Source organism: Microcebus murinus, chromosome 6 (assembly GCF_040939455.1).
Source record: "Microcebus murinus isolate Inina chromosome 6, M.murinus_Inina_mat1.0, whole genome shotgun sequence".
NCBI lineage: Eukaryota > Metazoa > Chordata > Mammalia > Primates > Cheirogaleidae > Microcebus > Microcebus murinus.
This window is the reverse complement of record NC_134109.1, coordinates 6,054,060-6,072,849: the sequence shown is the minus strand read 5'-3', so window position 1 is coordinate 6,072,849 and position 18,790 is coordinate 6,054,060. Positions and strand designations below refer to the sequence as shown.

General features: G+C 63.3%; 2 protein-coding genes across 6 annotated transcripts in view; one reads left to right on the top strand and one right to left on the bottom strand.

Annotated features, from left to right (window-relative positions):
* Positions 1–5,660, top strand: part of EVL (Enah/Vasp-like) — a 182,119-nt gene extending 176,459 nt beyond the window's left edge. For 3 of the 4 annotated variants that reach the window (XM_012747077.3, XM_012747075.3, XM_012747076.3), the window contains exons 11-14: positions 1–63; positions 2,972–3,038; positions 3,356–3,413; positions 5,144–5,660. In XM_012747077.3, the coding sequence (XP_012602531.1) occupies positions 1–63; positions 2,972–3,038; positions 3,356–3,413; positions 5,144–5,181 (226 nt within the window). In that variant the 3' untranslated portion in view covers positions 5,182–5,660. The remainder of the gene's footprint in view (positions 64–2,971; positions 3,039–3,355; positions 3,414–5,143) is intronic. The other variant, XM_012747079.3, reaches the window with a different exon arrangement.
* Positions 5,661–7,454: 1,794 nt separating this feature from the next.
* Positions 7,455–18,790, bottom strand: part of DEGS2 (delta 4-desaturase, sphingolipid 2) — a 79,172-nt gene continuing 67,836 nt past the window's right edge. For both annotated transcript variants that reach the window (XM_076003722.1, XM_012747080.2), the window contains 2 exons: positions 9,731–10,473; positions 7,455–7,951 (listed from right to left, as the gene is read on the bottom strand). In XM_076003722.1, the coding sequence (XP_075859837.1) occupies positions 7,805–7,951; positions 9,731–10,473 (890 nt within the window). In that variant the 3' untranslated portion in view covers positions 7,455–7,804. The remainder of the gene's footprint in view (positions 7,952–9,730; positions 10,474–18,790) is intronic.

Genomic DNA, 18,790 nt, shown 5'->3' with positions numbered 1-18,790 from the left:
AACCCCGTCTGTGGCAAAGAGCCCCGAAGCTAAGAGCCCCCTTCAGTCGCAGCCTCACTCTAGGTACCGAACAACCCTCCTGCCCACTGTCCCCCGGTCTCTGGGGCCTCCTCTGTCTCCTGTCCCACGACTAACACCCCTGAACCCTGTTCTCATGTCTCGGCATTTAACACCTTGCTCTGGGAAGGTGGTCTTTTCTTTCAGACCTGGGGAAGGGCAGAGCCGCAGGGACTTGGGCTTGTGCAGGTCAGCTCCTCCCCTTCCTCCGCCGAGGAGGGGAGAGGCCAAGCCCCCGGAAGGGTGACCTGTCCAAAGCGGCAGTGAAGTGGGGCTGAGCTCGAATCCAGCTTTCGACTCGCTAAGCGTGACATTGGGCAAGTTAGGCGACCTCTCCAAGCCTGGGTACAGTGAGGGCTATTGATCCCGGCCACACAGGACAGCGGTGGGGCAGGCGCAGGTGCACAACAGGTGGATGTGCGGCGTGCTCGCTGGCCACAGCCCGGCCCAGCACCCCACTCCCTCTCCGCCAGCTCCACCTCCGTCCCCCATGCACAACAGGCTCCCCACAGATCTGCTGACCATAGTCCCTAAACCAAATGCTGGTGTGGCAACAAGATAGGGTATTTGGAACTGAGGTTGCACAAAAAGTCAGAAACAAACTAGCCACATAGTACCATGGGCCAGGTGTGGCCTGAATTTTAAGACCTCTAGTAGGCCAGGTGCAGTGGCTCACGCCTGTAATCCTAGCACTCTGGGAGGCCGAGGCGGGCGGATTGCTCAAGGTCAGGAGTTCGAAACCAGCCTGAGCGAGAACCCCCCCCCCCCCGTCTCTACTATAAAAAAATAGAAAGAAATTAATTGGCCAACTAATATATATAGAAAAAACTAGCTGGGCATGGTGGCGCATGCCTGTAGTCCCAGCTACTTGGGAGGCTGAGGCAGGAGGATTGCTTGAGCCCAGAAGTTTGAGGTTGCTGTGAGCTAGGCTGACGCCACGGCATTCACTCTAGCCTGGGCAACACAGGGAGTCTCTGTCTCAAAAAAAAAGAAAGACCTCTAGAACCTGCACCAAGAAACATCTCCATTGCCCGCCCCAAAGTGAAGGGAAACAACTCTTGTCGCAGAGCAGGAGGGATTTGAAATGAGCCTTGCAGAGCAGGACGGATGATGAGCACAGCAGAACTCCAGCCTGGCGCTGGCAGAACAGCTGTGACCAATGCAGGTGGACAGAGAGATCTCAGCTGTATTCAGGGGACAGTCCCTGCCCACAGAGAGCTCATGTGAACAAGACAGCTGTGGGTCCTGGGGGTGCTCCTGAGAAGGCGTAAAGGGCGTGGTGGACAGGGGGCTTAAGGGAGTGGGGTGGGACAGGCCTCGCTCAGGAGGGGGCATTTGAGCCCACCTGGATAAGGAGCTGCCATGCAGAGGTTGTGGGAACAGCTGTCCACGCTGAAGGAATGGTAAGTGCCAAGGTCCTGAGCCCAAAGTTCAAAGGACAGACAGCAGGCAGTGTGGCCAGAGAGGTAGGCTATGGGGGGTGGAACGAGGTTAGTTTGCATCATATTCCGTGTGCAGGCCCCAGTCGGAGAGCTGAAGGCACGGGCTGTGACGGGAGCCAGGCAGGGGAAGGTGACCAGAGTGGAGTGGGGTCAAAAGCAGGGTCCCGGAACAGGGGCAGCAGCAGGGGGCGAGCCTGCAGCCCTCCCAGCAAAGCCAGCTGTGTCCTGTTGGAGTGAGGGTGGGCTGCCACATTCTCAGTGGTCTGGAGCATCGTCAAGGCCATTGTCACCTGGAATGGGGTCTCTCTCCAGTTCAAGACAAATCTGGTCTCATTTCCCAGATGGCTGCAAAGGGGGTGTGTGCCAGTGACCCCCTCACGCAGCCTTGCTCATGGATGTTTGCCGTGGGGGCCGCCAGGTGTGCAGAGAGGGAGGGCTGAGGCCTAGAGAGGAAGCGCTTAGCCCACAGTCCCCAGCCGTGTCGCTGGGACAGGCCTGTAGAATCCCGGGGCCTCCAGCTAGACCCCAAAGTAATTTCACAGGTGTTGGGCCCATGCTCGGTGCAGGAGCACTTCATTTCTCATCCCCATTCTCCTCGGCCGTGAGGAACACGGCCCTCACCTGCTCCAGAGGGCCCTCACCTGTGCCATGCCCACGCACAGCGGAGCTTGGCCCTGCCACTCACACCCGTGGTCTCTGTCTGGCTCGGGCCACGGACGTGTCCCTGAAACCACGGGCTCCAGCCACTGTGGGGTGGGGCTTGGGTCCCAACAGCATGTCCCTCAGCACCACAGTCGTGTTTTCAAAAGACCAGATAGATGAGCGTTTTGCCAACATTCTCCAGGGAGGATACGTGTGCGAGAGACGTTAAAATCCTAATCGGTCAGCCTTAGTTCAGAAACTTGTTGAAGCAGCACAGTCCACGAAAACTACCTCAAAAGAGAAACCACAGCCACGGATGTTTCTTGAAGGAGTCACACGCACGGCTGTGGGTGCTGCTTTGTGTCAGGAGCCGGTGCCTCCAGGACGGGTGTTAAATCTGCGACCTCACGTACTTACTGTCACTGTTGCTGGTTTCCTGAGCCTCAGTTTTAGCCGGGAACGTAGACCCCCAGCGCGAGGGTAGGTTATCGGAGCTGGTTTCTTTCCAGATAGGTGAGGGTAGCGTGCTCGAGTTGCCACTTCTGTGCCAGAGCTCTCAAACCAGAACGGTTCCTCTGTTGGACCCCAAGTACTGACTCTTGGGAAATATGGTCCCAGTATCCATGGAGACCCTCTTGCGGTAGAGACTGGGCATCAAGAGCCTTTCCAGGTAGTCTAGGAGTGGCTGTAGGTAAGAAGCAGACGAGGGCAGCAGGCGGCGCGCAGCCCCGCGTCGGGCTCAAGCACACCCAGTGTTCCTGCCCACACAGCCACTAGCATGGGTGACCTCGGGCCCTGCCGTCCCCTCACTGCCCTGCCACTCTCCCCAGGATGAAGCCTGCCGGGGGCGTCAATGACGTGGCCCTGGATGCCTTCGATCTGGACCGGATGAAACAGGTGAGCATGTCCTTCCCAAAGAGGCCAGGGGCAGCCAGCAGGCGGGGCCGTCTGTGCCCACAACCCGCGCCCGGCAGCCCTAAGCCTTGCCCACGCAGACCTGGAGGGTGGTGGGCAGCAGGACTTCCCAGGCGTCCCTGGGCATCCTGTCCTTGACGTGGGGAGGGCAGCCAAGGGGCCACAGGAGTCGGGCAAGGGTGAGGGCCGTGGCTATGGAGAGAGGCCCGGGAGGCCCAGCACTTCTGACACGTGCCCACCAAGGCCAGCTCCCCCACCTCACTGTCTGTCCCCCCACTTTGATGCTGTGCTCCCACCAGGAGATCCTAGAGGAGGTGGTCAGAGAACTTCACAAGGTGAAGGAAGAGATCATTGATGGTGAGTGAAGGGCCCACAGCCGGGAGAGGGACATCGCCCTAGGCTGGCCACGGGATGGAGGGTCCCCCAGGGTGCGGGCCTTCTAGGCCAGGCAGCCTGCTGTTTAAGCCGGGGCCAGTACGGTACTAAAGAGACTTGATTCTTGTAATCTCTAGTTGAGGAAACTGAGGCTCAGAGAAGGGACTTGCCTAAGAATAAGTACTGCCCTGGTGTCCGACACTCAAATCTGAGGCCCTTCCGCTTCTCCCTGGGGGGTCAGGGGGCTCATGTGGTTGGGGGGGGTCCCAGCGTACATTCCAAAGCCAAGCCTGGAGAAGCAACTTGAAGTTTTTGTTCTTGCTGCCGCCTCCAGTCACTGGGGTCGGGGTTCTGAGGAGCCTGCCGTCTCCCTGGGGTGCAGGGGGACCAAGAGCCACAGAACTACCTTCTAGGCCTGGGCCTGCATGGCCCGGGGCTGAGGAGCAGGCACGAAGCAGCCCCAAAGGAGCCGCTGGCTCCAGAGAACAGGACGTGCCCCCTGCGGCGTCACATCCGTCCTTCCGGTTCCCCCATCCCCACCCGAGCTCCTGAGGGGCCAGCTCAGATCTGCGAGCTCCTGAGGGGCCGGCTCAGATCTGCAGCCAGCGGGAAAGGGAAGGTTGGGCAGGGCAGGCTCAGGCCCGCCACAGAGCAGCCAAGCCACACGTGGCTGGGCAAGAGGGTCCCATGAACCCAAAGGGGTGGAGGCTGGTGGCAGAGGGAGAGGAGGCCCAGTGGGAGCCGGCCTCCCCTCGCAGCCGCCACGCCCTTGTTTGAGCAGAGAGCACTCGGTTCCTGTTTGTCCACCTCCCTGGAAGGCCTGGGCTGGGGAGATAAGGCGCTAATCAATGAGCAGAGCCGGAGCCACGGAGGCAGACACGCAGCCAACAGTTGCCGGGGGCCAGAGCAGGGCAGACACCTGCAGCAGGGCGCAGGCAGTGGGGTGTGGTGGGAACCTCGAGCCCCAGCCTCAGTCTCTCCACCTGCCACAGGTGCCACCCCAGTCTGCAGGGAAGCACAGGCCACGCTGGGGGCACTGAGCAGCGGCACCTGCTACTGGTGGTGCCCACCCTGGCCCCATTAGGTCTGTCTGGGAAGAGGCCTCAGCTGATGTGGAGGAAGCAGAGCAGGAACAGGGGACACCAACGACCTAGGGGGTAGCAGGGGGCTAAGAGGGAGGAGGGTCGGGCCCAAATCTGGGGAGAGGACCGAGAGCAGCCCCGGCCTCTGCTGAGTAGGAGGGGCTCAGGCTAGGGGTGTGGGCAGAGCCAGTGCAGCCCCCACAGGCTCCCAGGCCAGGACTTTGCTGCCCCTGCAGAAGCCAGATGTGCTGGGCCCAGCCTCCACCCTGTCAGTGAGGGGCTCCTGGGCCCCCCAGTAGACCTGGGTGCCCATACGTCCAGGGCCTTCAAAGACCCTGCATGTCAGCATGGCAGCTCCTCACGCCACGGTCCGGTGCTCAGCGGCCCTGAGGCCGTGGGCTGGCGACCGGCTGCGGCCCGCAGCAGGGACTACCGCAGCGCTTTCTTGTCACCCAGAGGTCTGCCAAAGTCCACGGCACTGTTGGGGCTCCAGCCTGTGCCCCCAGCTGAGCGCCTGGGGGGCCCGGGAGACAGTGGGGGGACAGGCACAGGCAGGTCTGTCAGGTGGGGCCAGGCGGCAGGAGTGGGGCGGGGCTGGCCCTGCGCACTGAGCCCCCATGCTGTCCCCAGCCATCAGGCAGGAGCTGAGCGGCATCAGCACCACGTAAACGGCGCCGAGACGTCGAGGCCATCGGAGGACAGCGAAGTGCCCTCCCAGCCCTGGCCCAGCACCCGCAGAGCCGCACGGAGCTGGGAAGCGCATCATTTAAAGTCTTAACCTGTGATAAAATGTTAAAATGAGGAAACAAAAGTTCAGTTCCAGGATTTTTTTAGATTCTACCTGACACAGAACACCGGGTCTACTCGTCTTTTTTGTATTTTATATTTGCTTATTTAAGTGTACATTTCTTTTGGATAATAGAGAGGATGCCCCCACATCACCTGCTTCATTAGACGGTTTCCGAGTTTTCTCCTAGGTGACGCTTAGCGCCTCAGCTGCCGATGACAGCAGGCACAGCGTGGTGTCACCACACACAGCAGAGCTGTCTGCGCGCAGCTCCGTCCCCAGCAATCATGGTGTTGAAACTGTCTGTCCATGCACCGCGGTGTCTGTGTCCACACGGTAATAAACAGTTTACTGTCCACACCTTCAGGCTCCGGCTCTCACTCTGTTGTGCTGGCTCTGGTGGCTCCTGGCAGGGGACAGGCCCAGGACCATGGCAACAGGAGTCACAGGAGCAAGACAAGGTCTTCAGTGGGTGGCTGGGCTCAATCAGAACATCTGAGACCTGGAAGGGTGAGCTGGGGCGGCTCCGGCACCTCCGGCCCGTGCCCTGGGGCTGGGCCTCCGGTCCTGCCTGTGGGGAGCCCCCCATGGTCCCCGGGTAGATGAGCCCTGAGTGCAGCCCAGAACGCCACAGGGCCCGTGTGCATTCTGGCCGGCAGGACCCCATGACTGCCCCGTTCAGATGGAGGAATGGGACTTGGGGCCCAGCAGGTGGCAGGCAAAGGGAAGGCGGCTCTGCCTCTTGTGTCCTCCGGGGTCTCCGCCCTGTGGCAGCAGGTGCAGGCCACACACCTGCCTCGGGCACCGGCTCCCCAGCGCAGCCAGAGTCTGACCCTTGCGGCCTCTAGCTCCCATGAGTGTCATGCTCTGGGTTGTCCCACGTGACCTCCCACAGCCACAGAGGGCCACTGGGCAAGGTCCTCACCTCCTGGGCCCTGGTCTGCTGATTACAAGGGGCACTGCCGTTTCCTGTCCTGGTCTGGCTCCTGACGCGCCTCAGTTCCCTGAGTGTCCTGCAGCCCTGAAAGACGGGGGTGATCGTGTGCCCCCGGGAGGCGAGCCGCGGAGGCTCCCAGGATGGCTTCCCAGGTGTCACGGCAGTTCTAAGCCAGGTCCGGGAATCCCAGTCTCAGGCCTGGGGAGCCAGCAGGTGGCCTTCAGAGGGCTGACGCAGCCCTGGGGGCTCCCAGCCCGTGCTGACACCCGCTCCCCAGAGAGGAGCGGCCTCCTCCTGGGAGTGCTGACACCCTCAGACCCCAGGCCCAGCTTGTGGGTGCGGCCCAGACATGCCCTTCTGTGATGTCTGCAGGAAGGTGGCGAGTGGGTGGGGAGCCCTCTAGGCACAGCCACGGGAGGGGCCGCCGCCCAAGATCAAAGTCCTCGAAGAACACACCCAGGGCGACCATTCAGAGACACAGGTGCCTGGTACCGTCCAAGGCCACTGCCAGGCCTCCTCCCAGCCCTCCCTCCTCTCCCAGGGCAGCAGGGACAGCCAAGCCTCAGCCACCCTTCCCTAGGCCATGGAAGCTGCCTTCCCAGGGCTGCGGTGGAAGCTGCGGGGAGGGCCTCACTCCGGCAGCCCACTGCTGCCTGCCCGCCCGTCTCTGGGACACCAGGACCCCCTAACCCCACCCCAGTGCAGCCCCCAGGAGAAGGCAGCCTCCTTAGGTCCCAGCTGTGCCATCAGCCCTTCTGCAGAAAGGACAGACGTGTGTCCCTGCTTCACAGAATCCAAGGACACTGCCCAGCCTGCTTCCTGCTGAGCACTCAGCTGTCTGTCCAGTCCCCGAGCTCAGGCACCTGTTCTGTGCAGCGCTCCCTACGCCCCCACCCCTGAGGGTGGGAAGACAGACCCCAGTGCCTGGCCTGAACCGTCTCTGGGCTCAAGGAAGGCTCCCTGCAGGGGAGGGCAGAAGGCAGAGTGAGGGTCCCTGCAGAGCGCAGCCAGGAGGGGAGGGGCTTCAGGCCACACAGTATGCCTTCCGCTGCGCACGCCCCAGAGGCCACCACTTGCCACGCAGGGCCCTGGGGACCACCACCCAGGCAGCAGCCACCATCCTCCCAAGGAGCCAGAGCAAACGGGACACCACTTGGGACTGGCTAGGAGGAAGGGCAGCCGGGCCACCACCACCCCTCAGAACACAATCCATGGACTACGACAACACACACTGGGTTTAATTTAGAGCACAGGAACACCAGAGAACTCCGCTCTGTGGCAACCACGGACACAGAGCGCCTGGGTCACAGTGGGCGGGGCCAGAGGGGAGGCCTGTCCCAAGGCCCACCGCGAGTCCATGTGCCGACCAGGCAGCGCCAGGCTGCAGCCCTGCCACTGTCACCAGGGCTGGCTGCTGATGGCAATTCCAGGGCCTGCTGGGGGACAAAAGCAGCAGCCCCATGCAGGAGTCAAACACGGCCGAGCCAGCTCTCAGGCGCTAGCCCATGGCAATCGGCAGGAGCAACCTAGGGCTCCCACCCCCCCGGGGACGGGGGTCCGGCCAGGCTCACAGACGGTCCTCCGCCAGCTTGCACACCCGCTTCACCCTGGCGTAGGGCCCCAGGGAGTCCTCAAACACAAAATCCCAGAGCACCTTCACCCACGAGTGGTGCTGCGGCAGGTGGTCGTAGTACTCGGGCGCGATCTTCCGCACCTGTGAGAGGAAGGGCAGGTCAGGGCGCCTCAGTGGCTGTCCTCTCCGCCACATGTACTCACATGCGCACACTCCGTCCCGTCCTGGGGTGCTGGTGTCCACCTCCCTGCCTGCCCCCCACTCCTCAGGCTCCCTGAAGGCTGGTGCTGCCTGAAGTGGGGGAGGGGCCCAGGCTGAGCCAAGACCCTGTGGCAGCGGGCGCCAACAGGCTCAGCTCCGGGCCCCGCCCCAAGTGGGAGTCCAGGAGTTCACATGTGCCCCCTCCCCCGGGCCCACCCCCAACTTTCTGATCCAGGACCGGGGGCTTCCTTCCCCTCCCAACACAGTCTGGCCGGAGTCCTGCTGCTGGGCCACGGGGTCACAGGCTGCTCTTGGCCTCGCCCCATCAGGCCCTCCCACGTCACACCCTCCTCCTTGCCTCAGTACTTGTCACTTCCCAAATGCCTGTCCTGTACCTCCTCTCCCCAGCCTTGGCTCCCGCCTCCAGGAACTGCTGCAAGCAGCTCTGCCTGCCACCAGCACACGGCCTTGGCCCGCAGGATGCCCTCCCGCCCCCAGGGAGCGTGCACCCAGGACACGGGGCACATGGAGCCCCACTGCACGGGAGGACAGTGGGGCTGAAGGAGACATGGGGCCTGCACCTGGCGCCGGGGCCTTTCGCTTTGCTCGGGAAAAGTAAAGCCTGGTGGCTGACAGTGGGCCCTCGGTGACCCGCTCAGGTCAGATCCTCACTCTGCCACTTCCTGAGCGGGTGGCACCCCTCTCTGAGCCTCTGCCTGCCTGTAAGATGGGGGTGATGGATAACGAGGGCACCTGCCTCCTGGGTGCAGTGAGGGTCAGGTGAGTGGCACCGGCACAGGGCAGGCTCTGGAACTGTCGGCGGGGAAGGAGGGGCAGGCACACGGGCTGTCGGACCAAGATCACACAGGCCAGGGCACACGCATGTGCACACACAGAAGTGTGCGCAAACCCTTGCACATCCAGACGAGCACCCACAGGTACCCACATGCACAACACCTGCACTCACGCATAATCATGGGACAGACATGTTCACACACAGACTCGCACACTCAAGCACCCAACATCCTCCCCACCCCGCCTTTGCCGCAAGTCACCTCAGCTCTTTCTAAATAGCCAGTTGCCATCGAGGTGTCAGACGGGGACCAGCTGAGGGGCTCCTCCTCCTCCCCTTCCCCCGTCACCGTGTCTCCTTCAGAAAGACTCCAGCTCCAGGTCTCTAAGGCGGAGGTGCCAACCCCAGCAAGGCAGAGGTGCCAACCCCAGAGGCCTCTACCTCCGGCAGCTCAGACCAAACCCCTCGGTTTGCAAAGGGCCAGGCCCACCCTGCCCACTCTGGCCACGTCTGAGCTAGGAGGGGGCCCTGGAAGGTCACAGGGCAGTGACAGTAAGTGAGCAGGGACAGGGAGTCTGGAGGCAGGAAGGAGGGTGCTTCACATGCAGTATCACTAACACTGGCCCACTTTGCAGAAGAGGAAGCTGAGGCACAGAGAGGGCAAGCAGCTTGCCCAAGGACATACAGCCAGTAAGCGGCAGGGTGGGCTCAGGCAGGTTTCCACTGAACCAAGCAGCCCACAGGACATGTGCCTCTGGAGACCAGCTGGGGACTGGCCTTTTCTAATGCCTTGGGGACCACAGGTGGGAGTGACCACCCCATGACCAGCACGAAGAGGAAAAGGCAGCCCGAACCTGGCCCAGGGCCCTCCCCGGGGTCCCCACCGCCTTTGACACGCTCAGCCCCGCGGGTCCCCGGCCACGTACCAGGGGCAGGTTGCAGCCCGGGATGCTGGGGAAGTCGTGGTGCTCCACGTGGTAGCCCACGTTGAAGGTGATCCAGTTGAGGGGCCCGTAGTAGGAGTAGGTCTCATGGCCCTTGAGGAACATGTAGTGCTCGGCCACGAAGTGGCCCGAGATGGGGTGCAGGCCCAGGCCCAGGAAAGAGCTGGCCAGCAGGTAGACGATGGGCTTGAGCCCCCACAGGGCAAAGATGGCGGCATTAGCCGCCAGCTGCACCAGGGTGTTGAGCACCTCCATGCGGGTCACGGCCTTGGGGTTCACGCAGAGCGGTCGCAGCGAGTAGAAGAAGGGCTGGAGCGCCAGCCAGAGCAGCTTGCGGGCCGGCGTGCAGAAGAGCCAGCCCTCGAGGCGCGTGGGCACGTCCACGTCCAGCCCGTCGCCACCTAGGTAGCGGTGGTGGTCCACGTGGTACTTCTTGAAGGAGGCGGCGTAGGGCAGGCCCACGGGCAGGTTGGCGAAGATGGCAAACCAGCGGTTGTAGGCGGCGCAGTTTGTGCCGAAGGCGGCGTTGTGCGAGATGTCGTGGATGGCCAGCGTCAGCGAGTGGTTCACGCAGCCGCCAAAGACGTAGGCCCAGAAGAGCAGCCAGCGCCACGCCAGCCCCTGCACCAGCCAGCAGGCCAGCAGCTGCGCCAGCACCAGCGCCAGCACCGTCCACTTGAGCTGCGGGTCCGGCCGCATCAGGTCCTTGATGGCCGGGTACTTGGCTGCGGGAAGGACAAGGGGGACATCTGAGACGCAGCCCCTGCCCAGCACCCTCTGCCCACCCCAGGGCCGCGGAGGGAGGGACGGGAGTCACTGAGACCCGGCCCTGCCTTTGTGCTTTGGGGCCTTGGGTGTGCACACACACACCCCCACCACCTGGGGGGCTCTGGGGGGGACTTGCCACCACCCTAAATACAGATCAGCTGTCAACACGGGTCACAGAAACGTGCTGACGTGATGCTGCAGAGCTACGGCCCCTGGCGTGCCAGGCCAGCCGCACACCCGGGCCGGCGCCACTGGGGCTCAGACACGGCCTGGGCGTGGCAGTGTAGCCTGCACACCCCAAACCCGACAGCCACCCTGGGCGGGCATCGGTGGCCGGGGAGGGGAGCACTGACGGCTCCGGCTTGGTCTCAAGAGTTTCAGTTGGTAAAACAAGCAAGAACTGAAGGAAACGTAAGACGCTGGATGCACGCGTTTGCTAGAGTATCTTTTGTACTTTTCTGTATTTTGTTTTACAAAACTGGAAAAAACAACGAGAGTAGGAGTCGGCCGAGCAGGGGAGGGCCGGGAAGGAGCAGCGTCGGGGGACACCCGGACCCGGGGGAGGCAGGCCTGGGCGTCCGGCAAGACGGCTGTGCCTTCCGGAAACCGGTGGCTGCTCGGCAGGAGGGGCTGGCAGGTGGGGGGCGGAAGGTGGGTACGGAGGCTGCGTAGGAGGGACAGGGCAGGGGGTCACCTCTTACTCCAGGTAACAGACACCCCCCGGTCTGCTCTGTCCCCTGGCTTCCCAGGCAAAGACAGACCCTGAGAGACGAGGCCACTACTGTCGCGCACAGGTGCGGAAACTGAGTCAGAAGGGCGGGGGCTTGTCCCAGGGCACCCCAGGTCAGCACTGGTCTCTCAGGTCCCCACACTGCCTGTGTCCACTCCACCAGCAAGCTGGCGGCCCGGCGCCCCTCCTCAGGGCTGGCTGTGAAGAGGGGTCCCCAGGGCGGTAGCGAGGGGTCCCCTGGCAGCCTGGCATCGCCAGGGCCAGGGCAGGATCTGCCCCAGGAAGGGGCGCCATGCAGAGTGGGGCGGGGCCAGCGCGGCTGAGCCCCCCGGCCCACAGCCAGGGTCCCTGTCACAGCCAACAGGCGAGGACAGGCGAGGAGACCGAGGCCCGGGTGATATGGGGGTAGGGGGATTCCCACACCCAAGGGCGTGTCCCCGGCCTCCAGACCCTGCTGGGTCACCAGCCTGCGAGGCACAGTGACGTCTCTCCAGTGGCTGAAGAAGACAAAACATCATGTCTGAGAGAAACACCAGCGTGCAACGGGACTCTGCCCGGGCAGAGGAGACTCAGGGCTAGGACCCCCTGCCGAGCTGCCGGGCCCCAGGCCGTCCTGACCTCACCCTCGCTGTGTGGCCGGCTGTGTCCTGCCCTCTCTGGGCTCGGCGTCCCCAGCGTAGGCTGGCGAGGGTGTGCTGTGCTCAGGAGCTCTCGCTCCCACTGAACCACACCGGTCCCCCGGTGGCACGGCCCATGTCTGCTGGGAGCCGCTGGGAAGAAGTCGGTTCCCAAGTCCTATGACCCCAGGCCCACCTGCCCGGGAAGCTGACAGAGTCCCTCCAGCCAAAATCACAGCGGCCCCGCGGCTGCCTGCATACTGGAGCCCGCCGAGCCCTGCCTCTCCTTGCAGCGACATGCTCCTGGCCCCAGACCAGGTGAGCAGCAGCCCCGAGGACACACCCCGGTGGCCCAAGGTGCTGCCTCCACCTCTCAGGGCCGATGCTGCGTGTGGCCCCCGAGCAGCTGGCAGGGGCGGGCAGAGCAGGACGCCCCACCGCCAGGCCCCCGCTCCATCCGCCTCAGGACTGACACGGCGTCACCAGCCTGGGACAAGCTGCAGGCAATGTGACCCCGGCCCTCTGACCCCAGGGCCACCTCCTGGGAGCCAGCCAAGAAAACCACCCAGTTAGAGCCACAAGATGACGGCCCCGGCATGGCACATGTAAGCAGAACTTCGGAGCGAGCAGGGAAGCCCAGCGACAGGCACAGACCTCAGCCCCACTCGCTCAACAGGGGCCCGGGGCGGGGGGGGGGGGGGGCAGAGCCCGTGGGGGGATGGGAGGAAGCAGAGTTCAAGTGCAGGCCAGCCCGGGCTCAAATTCCTGCTCCAGATAAGGGCTTTGTGTCCAGAACGTATAGAAAACCCGCACGACTCAACGACAAAAAGACAAACCACCCAAATGAAACATGGGCAAAAGACGTGAACCGACATCTCTCCAAAGACGACATCTACCTGGCCAACAGGCAGGCAAAGAGACGCTCAAGGTCGTCAGCCATCAGGGAAACGCAGATGGAAGCCGCAGCGAGGAGCAGACAACGCTTCACACTAGGACGCTGCCACGGCTTGGTGTCCCCTCCCAAACTCATGCCACGTCTGACCCAGCGCGCAGGGCTGGCAGGTGGGGGCTTTTAAGAGGTGATCGAGTCAAGAGGACTCTGCCCTCAGGGACGTATCGATCCATTCCCGGACTAACGCGTTACCACGGCAGGGCAACTGTGGCTTCGCAGGTCCCCCGGCGGGAAGGCCCTCGCCAGCGCGGGCCCTCGGCCTGGGCCTCCCGGCCTCCCGAACCGTGAGCAACGGGAAACAGACTCCAACAGACGGCTGGAATGTTTGTGAAAAAGGAAAATAACGGCTGTTGGCGAAGATGTGGAGGAACTGGAACGTTCGCGCATCGCCGTGGGAACGCAAGGCGGGTGGCTGCTCAGAAAGCGAAAGGTCGAGCCCCCGTGAGCCGGCAGCCCCTCCCAGAGACAGCAAACGGGGACTCGGACGCCGTGTCCGCGGCAGCATGGATAGATGGATGGACGGACGGACAAACGAGGTCCGTCCGCACCGTGGAAGGCTGCTCGGTCTGAAAAGGAGGCCGGTAACCTGGTCACCTGCGTGGTGCCCCTGGACGGGCCTCCAGGGCGCTGTGCTGACACACGGCCACAGCAAGAGGACTAACACTGTCCGGCCCGCTAACCAGAACTCTCTAGAACAGACGAGACCACGGAGAGGGAATAGGTTAGAGGTTACGGGGGCTGGGCTGGGGTCGGGAGTGAGTTTCGATTCGGGGTGGGGATGAGTTTTGAAAACCGCAGTGTTGACTGCACAACATTGTGAATGCCATTTATGCCACCAAATTGTGCGCTTAAAAATAGTTAAAAATGGCAAATCTTACGTTATGTATATTTTACCACAATAAAAATACACGTTTGAAAACAAATCCCAGCTCCGGGCGGGCGCCTTGGCTCCCGGGGAGGTCAGCGAGAAGAGGGCCGCGGCAGCGCCCGGCCCAGTCCTGCGCCGTCCTGGCTAACAAGAGTGGCCACGGAGGCAGCGGCCAAAAGGCAGGCGACCAGAACGCCGCCCGCGGTGAGTCTGGGCTGTGTGACGTGCTGCAAACAAAGGCGGCAACAAAGGTGGCGGGGCAATTAATGGTTTTCTTTTCCGCCCTGCCCACGTTGCCTCATGGTGGCTTCCCGGGTTGTGCTTGGGAGGGGGCCTGGGACAGGCCTCCCTGCAAGGAGGCCCAGCCCCCGCAGGCTGAGGGAGGGGCCCAGGCTCCGGAGCAGCACCCAAGACGCAGGAAGAGGCCTGGCGCCTGCGGAGGGCCGGACGGCAGGCCACGAGGATGCCCACACCCCCGACCCCGGCCGGCGGCCGGGGAGAACCCAGAACAGACGGAACTCAGGCTGCCAATCAGTGGCCCTAAGATTCGAGGTGCCCCTGGGCTGTCCTGCTGGGCCCGGTGCCACCAGAAGGCCCTGGAGAGTGGGAGAGGGAGGCAGGGGAGGCGGCCCCGGTGCGGCGACCCGAGGCAGACCCGTCCTGCCACTGCTGGCTTTGCAACGGAGGACGCAAGGCAGCTCCGGACGGATTTCCCACCGGCCTCCAGAGGATCGCCGCCCGCGCACGCCCCGGCTTCAGCCCGGCGAGACACGGGGCAGGGTGATGATGCGGAGGGAGATGATGCGCTGCTTCAAGCCACCACGACTGTGGCCCTGTCACCACAGCAACCAGAAACTGACACAGCGGCTGAGAAAGCAGGAGGGGCTGGCAGGCCCGGCCAGGCGAGTCGGACTCGGCCCTGCCCTGCCCTTTGGGCGCCGCCGCCCGCCCGCCAGCCCTGGCCGAGCGTCACACACCGAACGTCACACACCGGGCTCAGAGCAGGCGCCACTCTGGCAAGAGGGACAAAGGACACCTGTGGGCCACACGCTAGCCTTTCGCTGCGGGGCAGTGGGGGGCAGCCGGGTGCCTGCTGCGCCCTGGGGCAGTGGATAGAGGGGGGACAGGTGACCAGGCCTCACCCCAGCTTGTACCTGCCCCAAGGGGGACCCGGCCAGGGGGACACTTCAGAGAGTGTGCCTCAGTGTCACCCAGAAAATAGAGCTTTTAATGGGGGCCCTTGCAAGGTGGACTCGGGCAGGAAGAAATGTCTTCATGGCAAACAAACAGGGCAAGAAGGACAAGCGGCAACCTCAGGGAGACCCTGGCCATGGCCCCTGCAGGGAAACCCTGTGCAAAGTCCCCTGGACCTCTGCACACCTGGATGTCAGGCTGGGGCTGCGTGGGCTCCTCCAGCCTCCCTCTCACCCAGGGGGTGGCCTCTGGACACCAGCCTCCCCCTAGGCCCCTGAGGGCAGTGGCCAGCCCCTCACCTGTATACCTGGGGCCACCTGAGGACCCACCAGCTCAAGGCCACAGGTTTTCAGAAAACAGGCAGCTCCAGCTTCCCCTTAGAAGGAGGCCAAGCCTGGGAACAAGAGGGCGGGACAGGCCACACCTGTACCAGGTGAACCACAGGTGGGAGAGCTTTGAAGCGCGGCCCAGGCCCCCCGGTTCTTGGATCCAGGCCAGCGCATGATGCCACTTCTGTGCCCCTCAACGGCAAGAGCAATGACAAGCCTGGCAGCTGCGACCTTGGACAGTGAGCCTCAGCTTCCCGATCTGTTGAACTAAGATAACAAGCCCACCTCAAGGGTAGGGCATGGGATTCCCCCCCACCCCCGCCCAGCCTGCCTTTGGGGAGCTCCATGCCCCATCCTCCTCCTCCCAGCAGCTTCCCAAGGACCCGCTGCCCCTTCCGAGCCCCGGGCTTCCCTCCACCGCCCCACGGCTCCACCCCGCACCTGCAGAGAGGAGTGGCACATGCTGGGAAGGACAGCAGCGCCCGCCCCGCCGGCCCCTCGCCCAGCCCCAGCTGTGTGCCATCCTGTCTCCCACAGGTGCGCCCAGGCCCGCAGAGCTGCTGGAGCCCTGGGTGCAGTCACCGCACTGGCCCATCCCACGGCCATGCCACGGGCAGACGCGGACTGTTCTCAGCCTGGCCTGAGCACAGGCAGGAGGCCTAGCTTGGCGAGGTCCCGACAAGGCCTGGGGGGCCTCGTCCCCAGGCCCTCGTGGAGCCAACAGCAGGGGGCCCACGGCCTCCCCAGCCTGGTCATCTCCCCTGGGAAATGGGGTGACACTCCTGCATGCCCATCGGCTGCGCGGAGGCCAGCGGGACGGCCCGAGCCAGGGGTGCAGGAGCTCAGTAAGCACGAGCAGGTGTGGCTGTTACTAAACACGGTTCTGTCCCAGAGTCGAGGCTGGTCTGAGGACACAATCTGGCCCCAGGCTTATTTTGACGAGAGTAGCCCGGGCCCGGCGGCCATGGGAGCCACCGGATGCTGCCCTCCTGCCAGGAGCAACTGAAAACTAGGCAGAGGTGCGCGGCAGCCAGATACCAGGCAGCGCAGGGGTGTGACAGAGGGGGACAGATGCAGTGGGCCCCGGATCACTGAGGCACTTTCTGGCCACAGCACAGGGAAGAAGAGCCCCAGGGGCGGGGACAGCACGCAGAGGCGAGGACCCACACTGTGGTCCCGAGGGCTTTGCTGGAAGCAGGAACCCTGTGACAGCTCTGAGTCCAGTGGGTTCTGGAGGTGGCTCGGGCTGGGAGTCCCAACCACTGGGCCAGAGACAGCTCACTGAGCACCCCAGCCTCCAGGGACAACCCCAGCAACCCCTGCCTTAGCGTGGGGGGCTGGCCTAGACCCCCAACAACACTTGGGAAGAGGATCGAGCTAACCCAAAAATCCACTCCCAGGGTAGAGCTCGACCCTCACTCAAGGCGAACGGCAAAGATCCACCACTTTCAATTCCAGTCTCCAGGTCCTGGGGCAGTGGGAGGCCGGGGGACACTGGGGACCACGCACAGGAGAGAGGTTGAGGCTGAGGTCGCTTTGGGTGCACTCAGGACATGGTAGTAACTGAAGCCTGGACGTGTCCAGCTGCCAGGGGTCAAGGAGGGTCAGGGACAGGAGGGGACAGGCACCCCCTGGACTCAGCTCGGGCGCAGGGCCTCAGCAGAGGCGAGGCAGTGACGACTGGGGACTGGAGCACGGCACGGGGCAGGGGGCTTGGCTGTGTGGTTGAGGTGGGGGAGAGGAAGGCCCCGGGGAGGGCAAGAGGGAGACATGGGTGGTGTCACAGAGGAGGCAGTGGGGGTGCTGGTGCCGGTGTCAGCTGGCCAGGCAGAGGGACACCCAGGGAGCGGGGAAAGCATTACTTCTGGGTGCACCGAGAGGGCTCTTCCCGAGGAGGGGGGCACGCCAGGCGGCTGAGGCCCGGAGGGAGCACGAAGGCAGAGGGAGGGTTTGCTCTCTCCCTCCCACACCCTCTCGGAGCTGGGACAAAATCTTCGCCTGTCCTTGAACATCAGTCAGAACTGCAGCCTTTGGACTCCAGGACTTGTGACCACCCCACCCCGGCTCTCAGGACTTCACCCGCGAGTTACACCATCGGCCTCCCCGGTTCCGAGGCTTTCGGACTCGGACTGAGCCACCAGCGACCCGGGGTCTCCAGCTTGCAGACGGCCTGTCGTGGGACTTCTCAGCCTCCATGATCGTGTGTGCCAGTTCCCCCAATACACCCTCTCTCGTGGACAGAGAGCGAATGAGATCCTACAATCCTACTGGTTCTGTCTCTGCACGAGCTCACTAATGCAGGGCCTCTTCTAGGGGCCCGGGGGAAGGGACACGTGGAAATGGGAGGGACTCGGCAGGGAGCTGCTGGGCTCTGGCCCTGTGCTCCATCTTTTCTGGCCACAGAAGGCCCGAGGAGGAGGGGAGCAGCACAGAGCCCTGACAGCCCCACCAGGAATCGCAGGCCGGCGCAGGCTGGGCCTGGCCCTGGCTGGACACCCAAACCTGGCCCAGCCAAGCCGGTTCTACCTGGCTGTGGGTGCTCAGCTGACCTTAGGTGTGACCCTGCCTGTGCAGGCCCCAGCCTGGATGGCAGGGAGCTGGGCTACATACACACCTCGAGGGCTCCCTGCTCCATGGGGCACCCTGAGCCCGACACGCACAGCCGCCTGGAACCGAAGGGAAACAAACCCATGTAAATGGTTTTCTAGCAGCCGCCCGAGGTGGGGCCCAGGACAGCTGGGCAGCTGGCCACGAACAACAACATTGCTAGAAGTCACGTCGTCCAGGTGTGACACAGGAAGGAGGAATCTGAGGTCCAGGGAGGCTCAAGGAAGGGCCCAGCAAGGCACAGCAAGACAGAGCCAAGACTTGAACTCAGGACCCTACTCCAGGCCTGCACGATGCCAAGCCGGGGTCCTGGCACAGGCTCAGACTATCAGAGCATACCTAGTGGGCTACATTGGAACAAAGCACCCAGAGAAAATGCTGGGTTGGACTCAGGCTGACCACCGTGTGACCTTGGGCAGGCCCCTCTCTGGGCCTGTCTCTTCACTTTCCACCTCCAAGGCGTCTGTGCTGCTAGCCCCTGCACTGCAAGCACACAGAGGTGGGGTCCTTCCTGGGGGGCCATGGGGAAGGGGGGCGCAGCAGGTGCCAAGGTGTGGGGATGCATGGCACCATCTGGGACTGGATGCTCCTGCCACTTTCCCAGGGAGCCAATGGCCATCAAATGGCAGTCACTTGCTAGCCACAGGGGAGGTGGTCCTTGTCATTGCCTGCCATCACCCAAGTGCTCCCCAAGTTTCCAACATTCCAATCTGCTGCCACCTGCTTCCTAGCTCCTGCTCGACCACAAAGCTGCTCATGCCTGATGATGCCACCTGGTGGCCTCAGCAGGAAGTGCTCAGATATGACATCTCTCGGTGGCCAGAGTAAGCGGATCCTGGCCACGCCTCTCTTCACAAAGACACCCGAAGCCCTTTTAACCCGCCTTCCCAAACATCCTCCTGCCAGCTCTGGCCTGATGCTTGAGGAGGCTGTCCTCCCACGGCTTCTACCTCTGCCACCTCGGGTTTTGAGCCAAA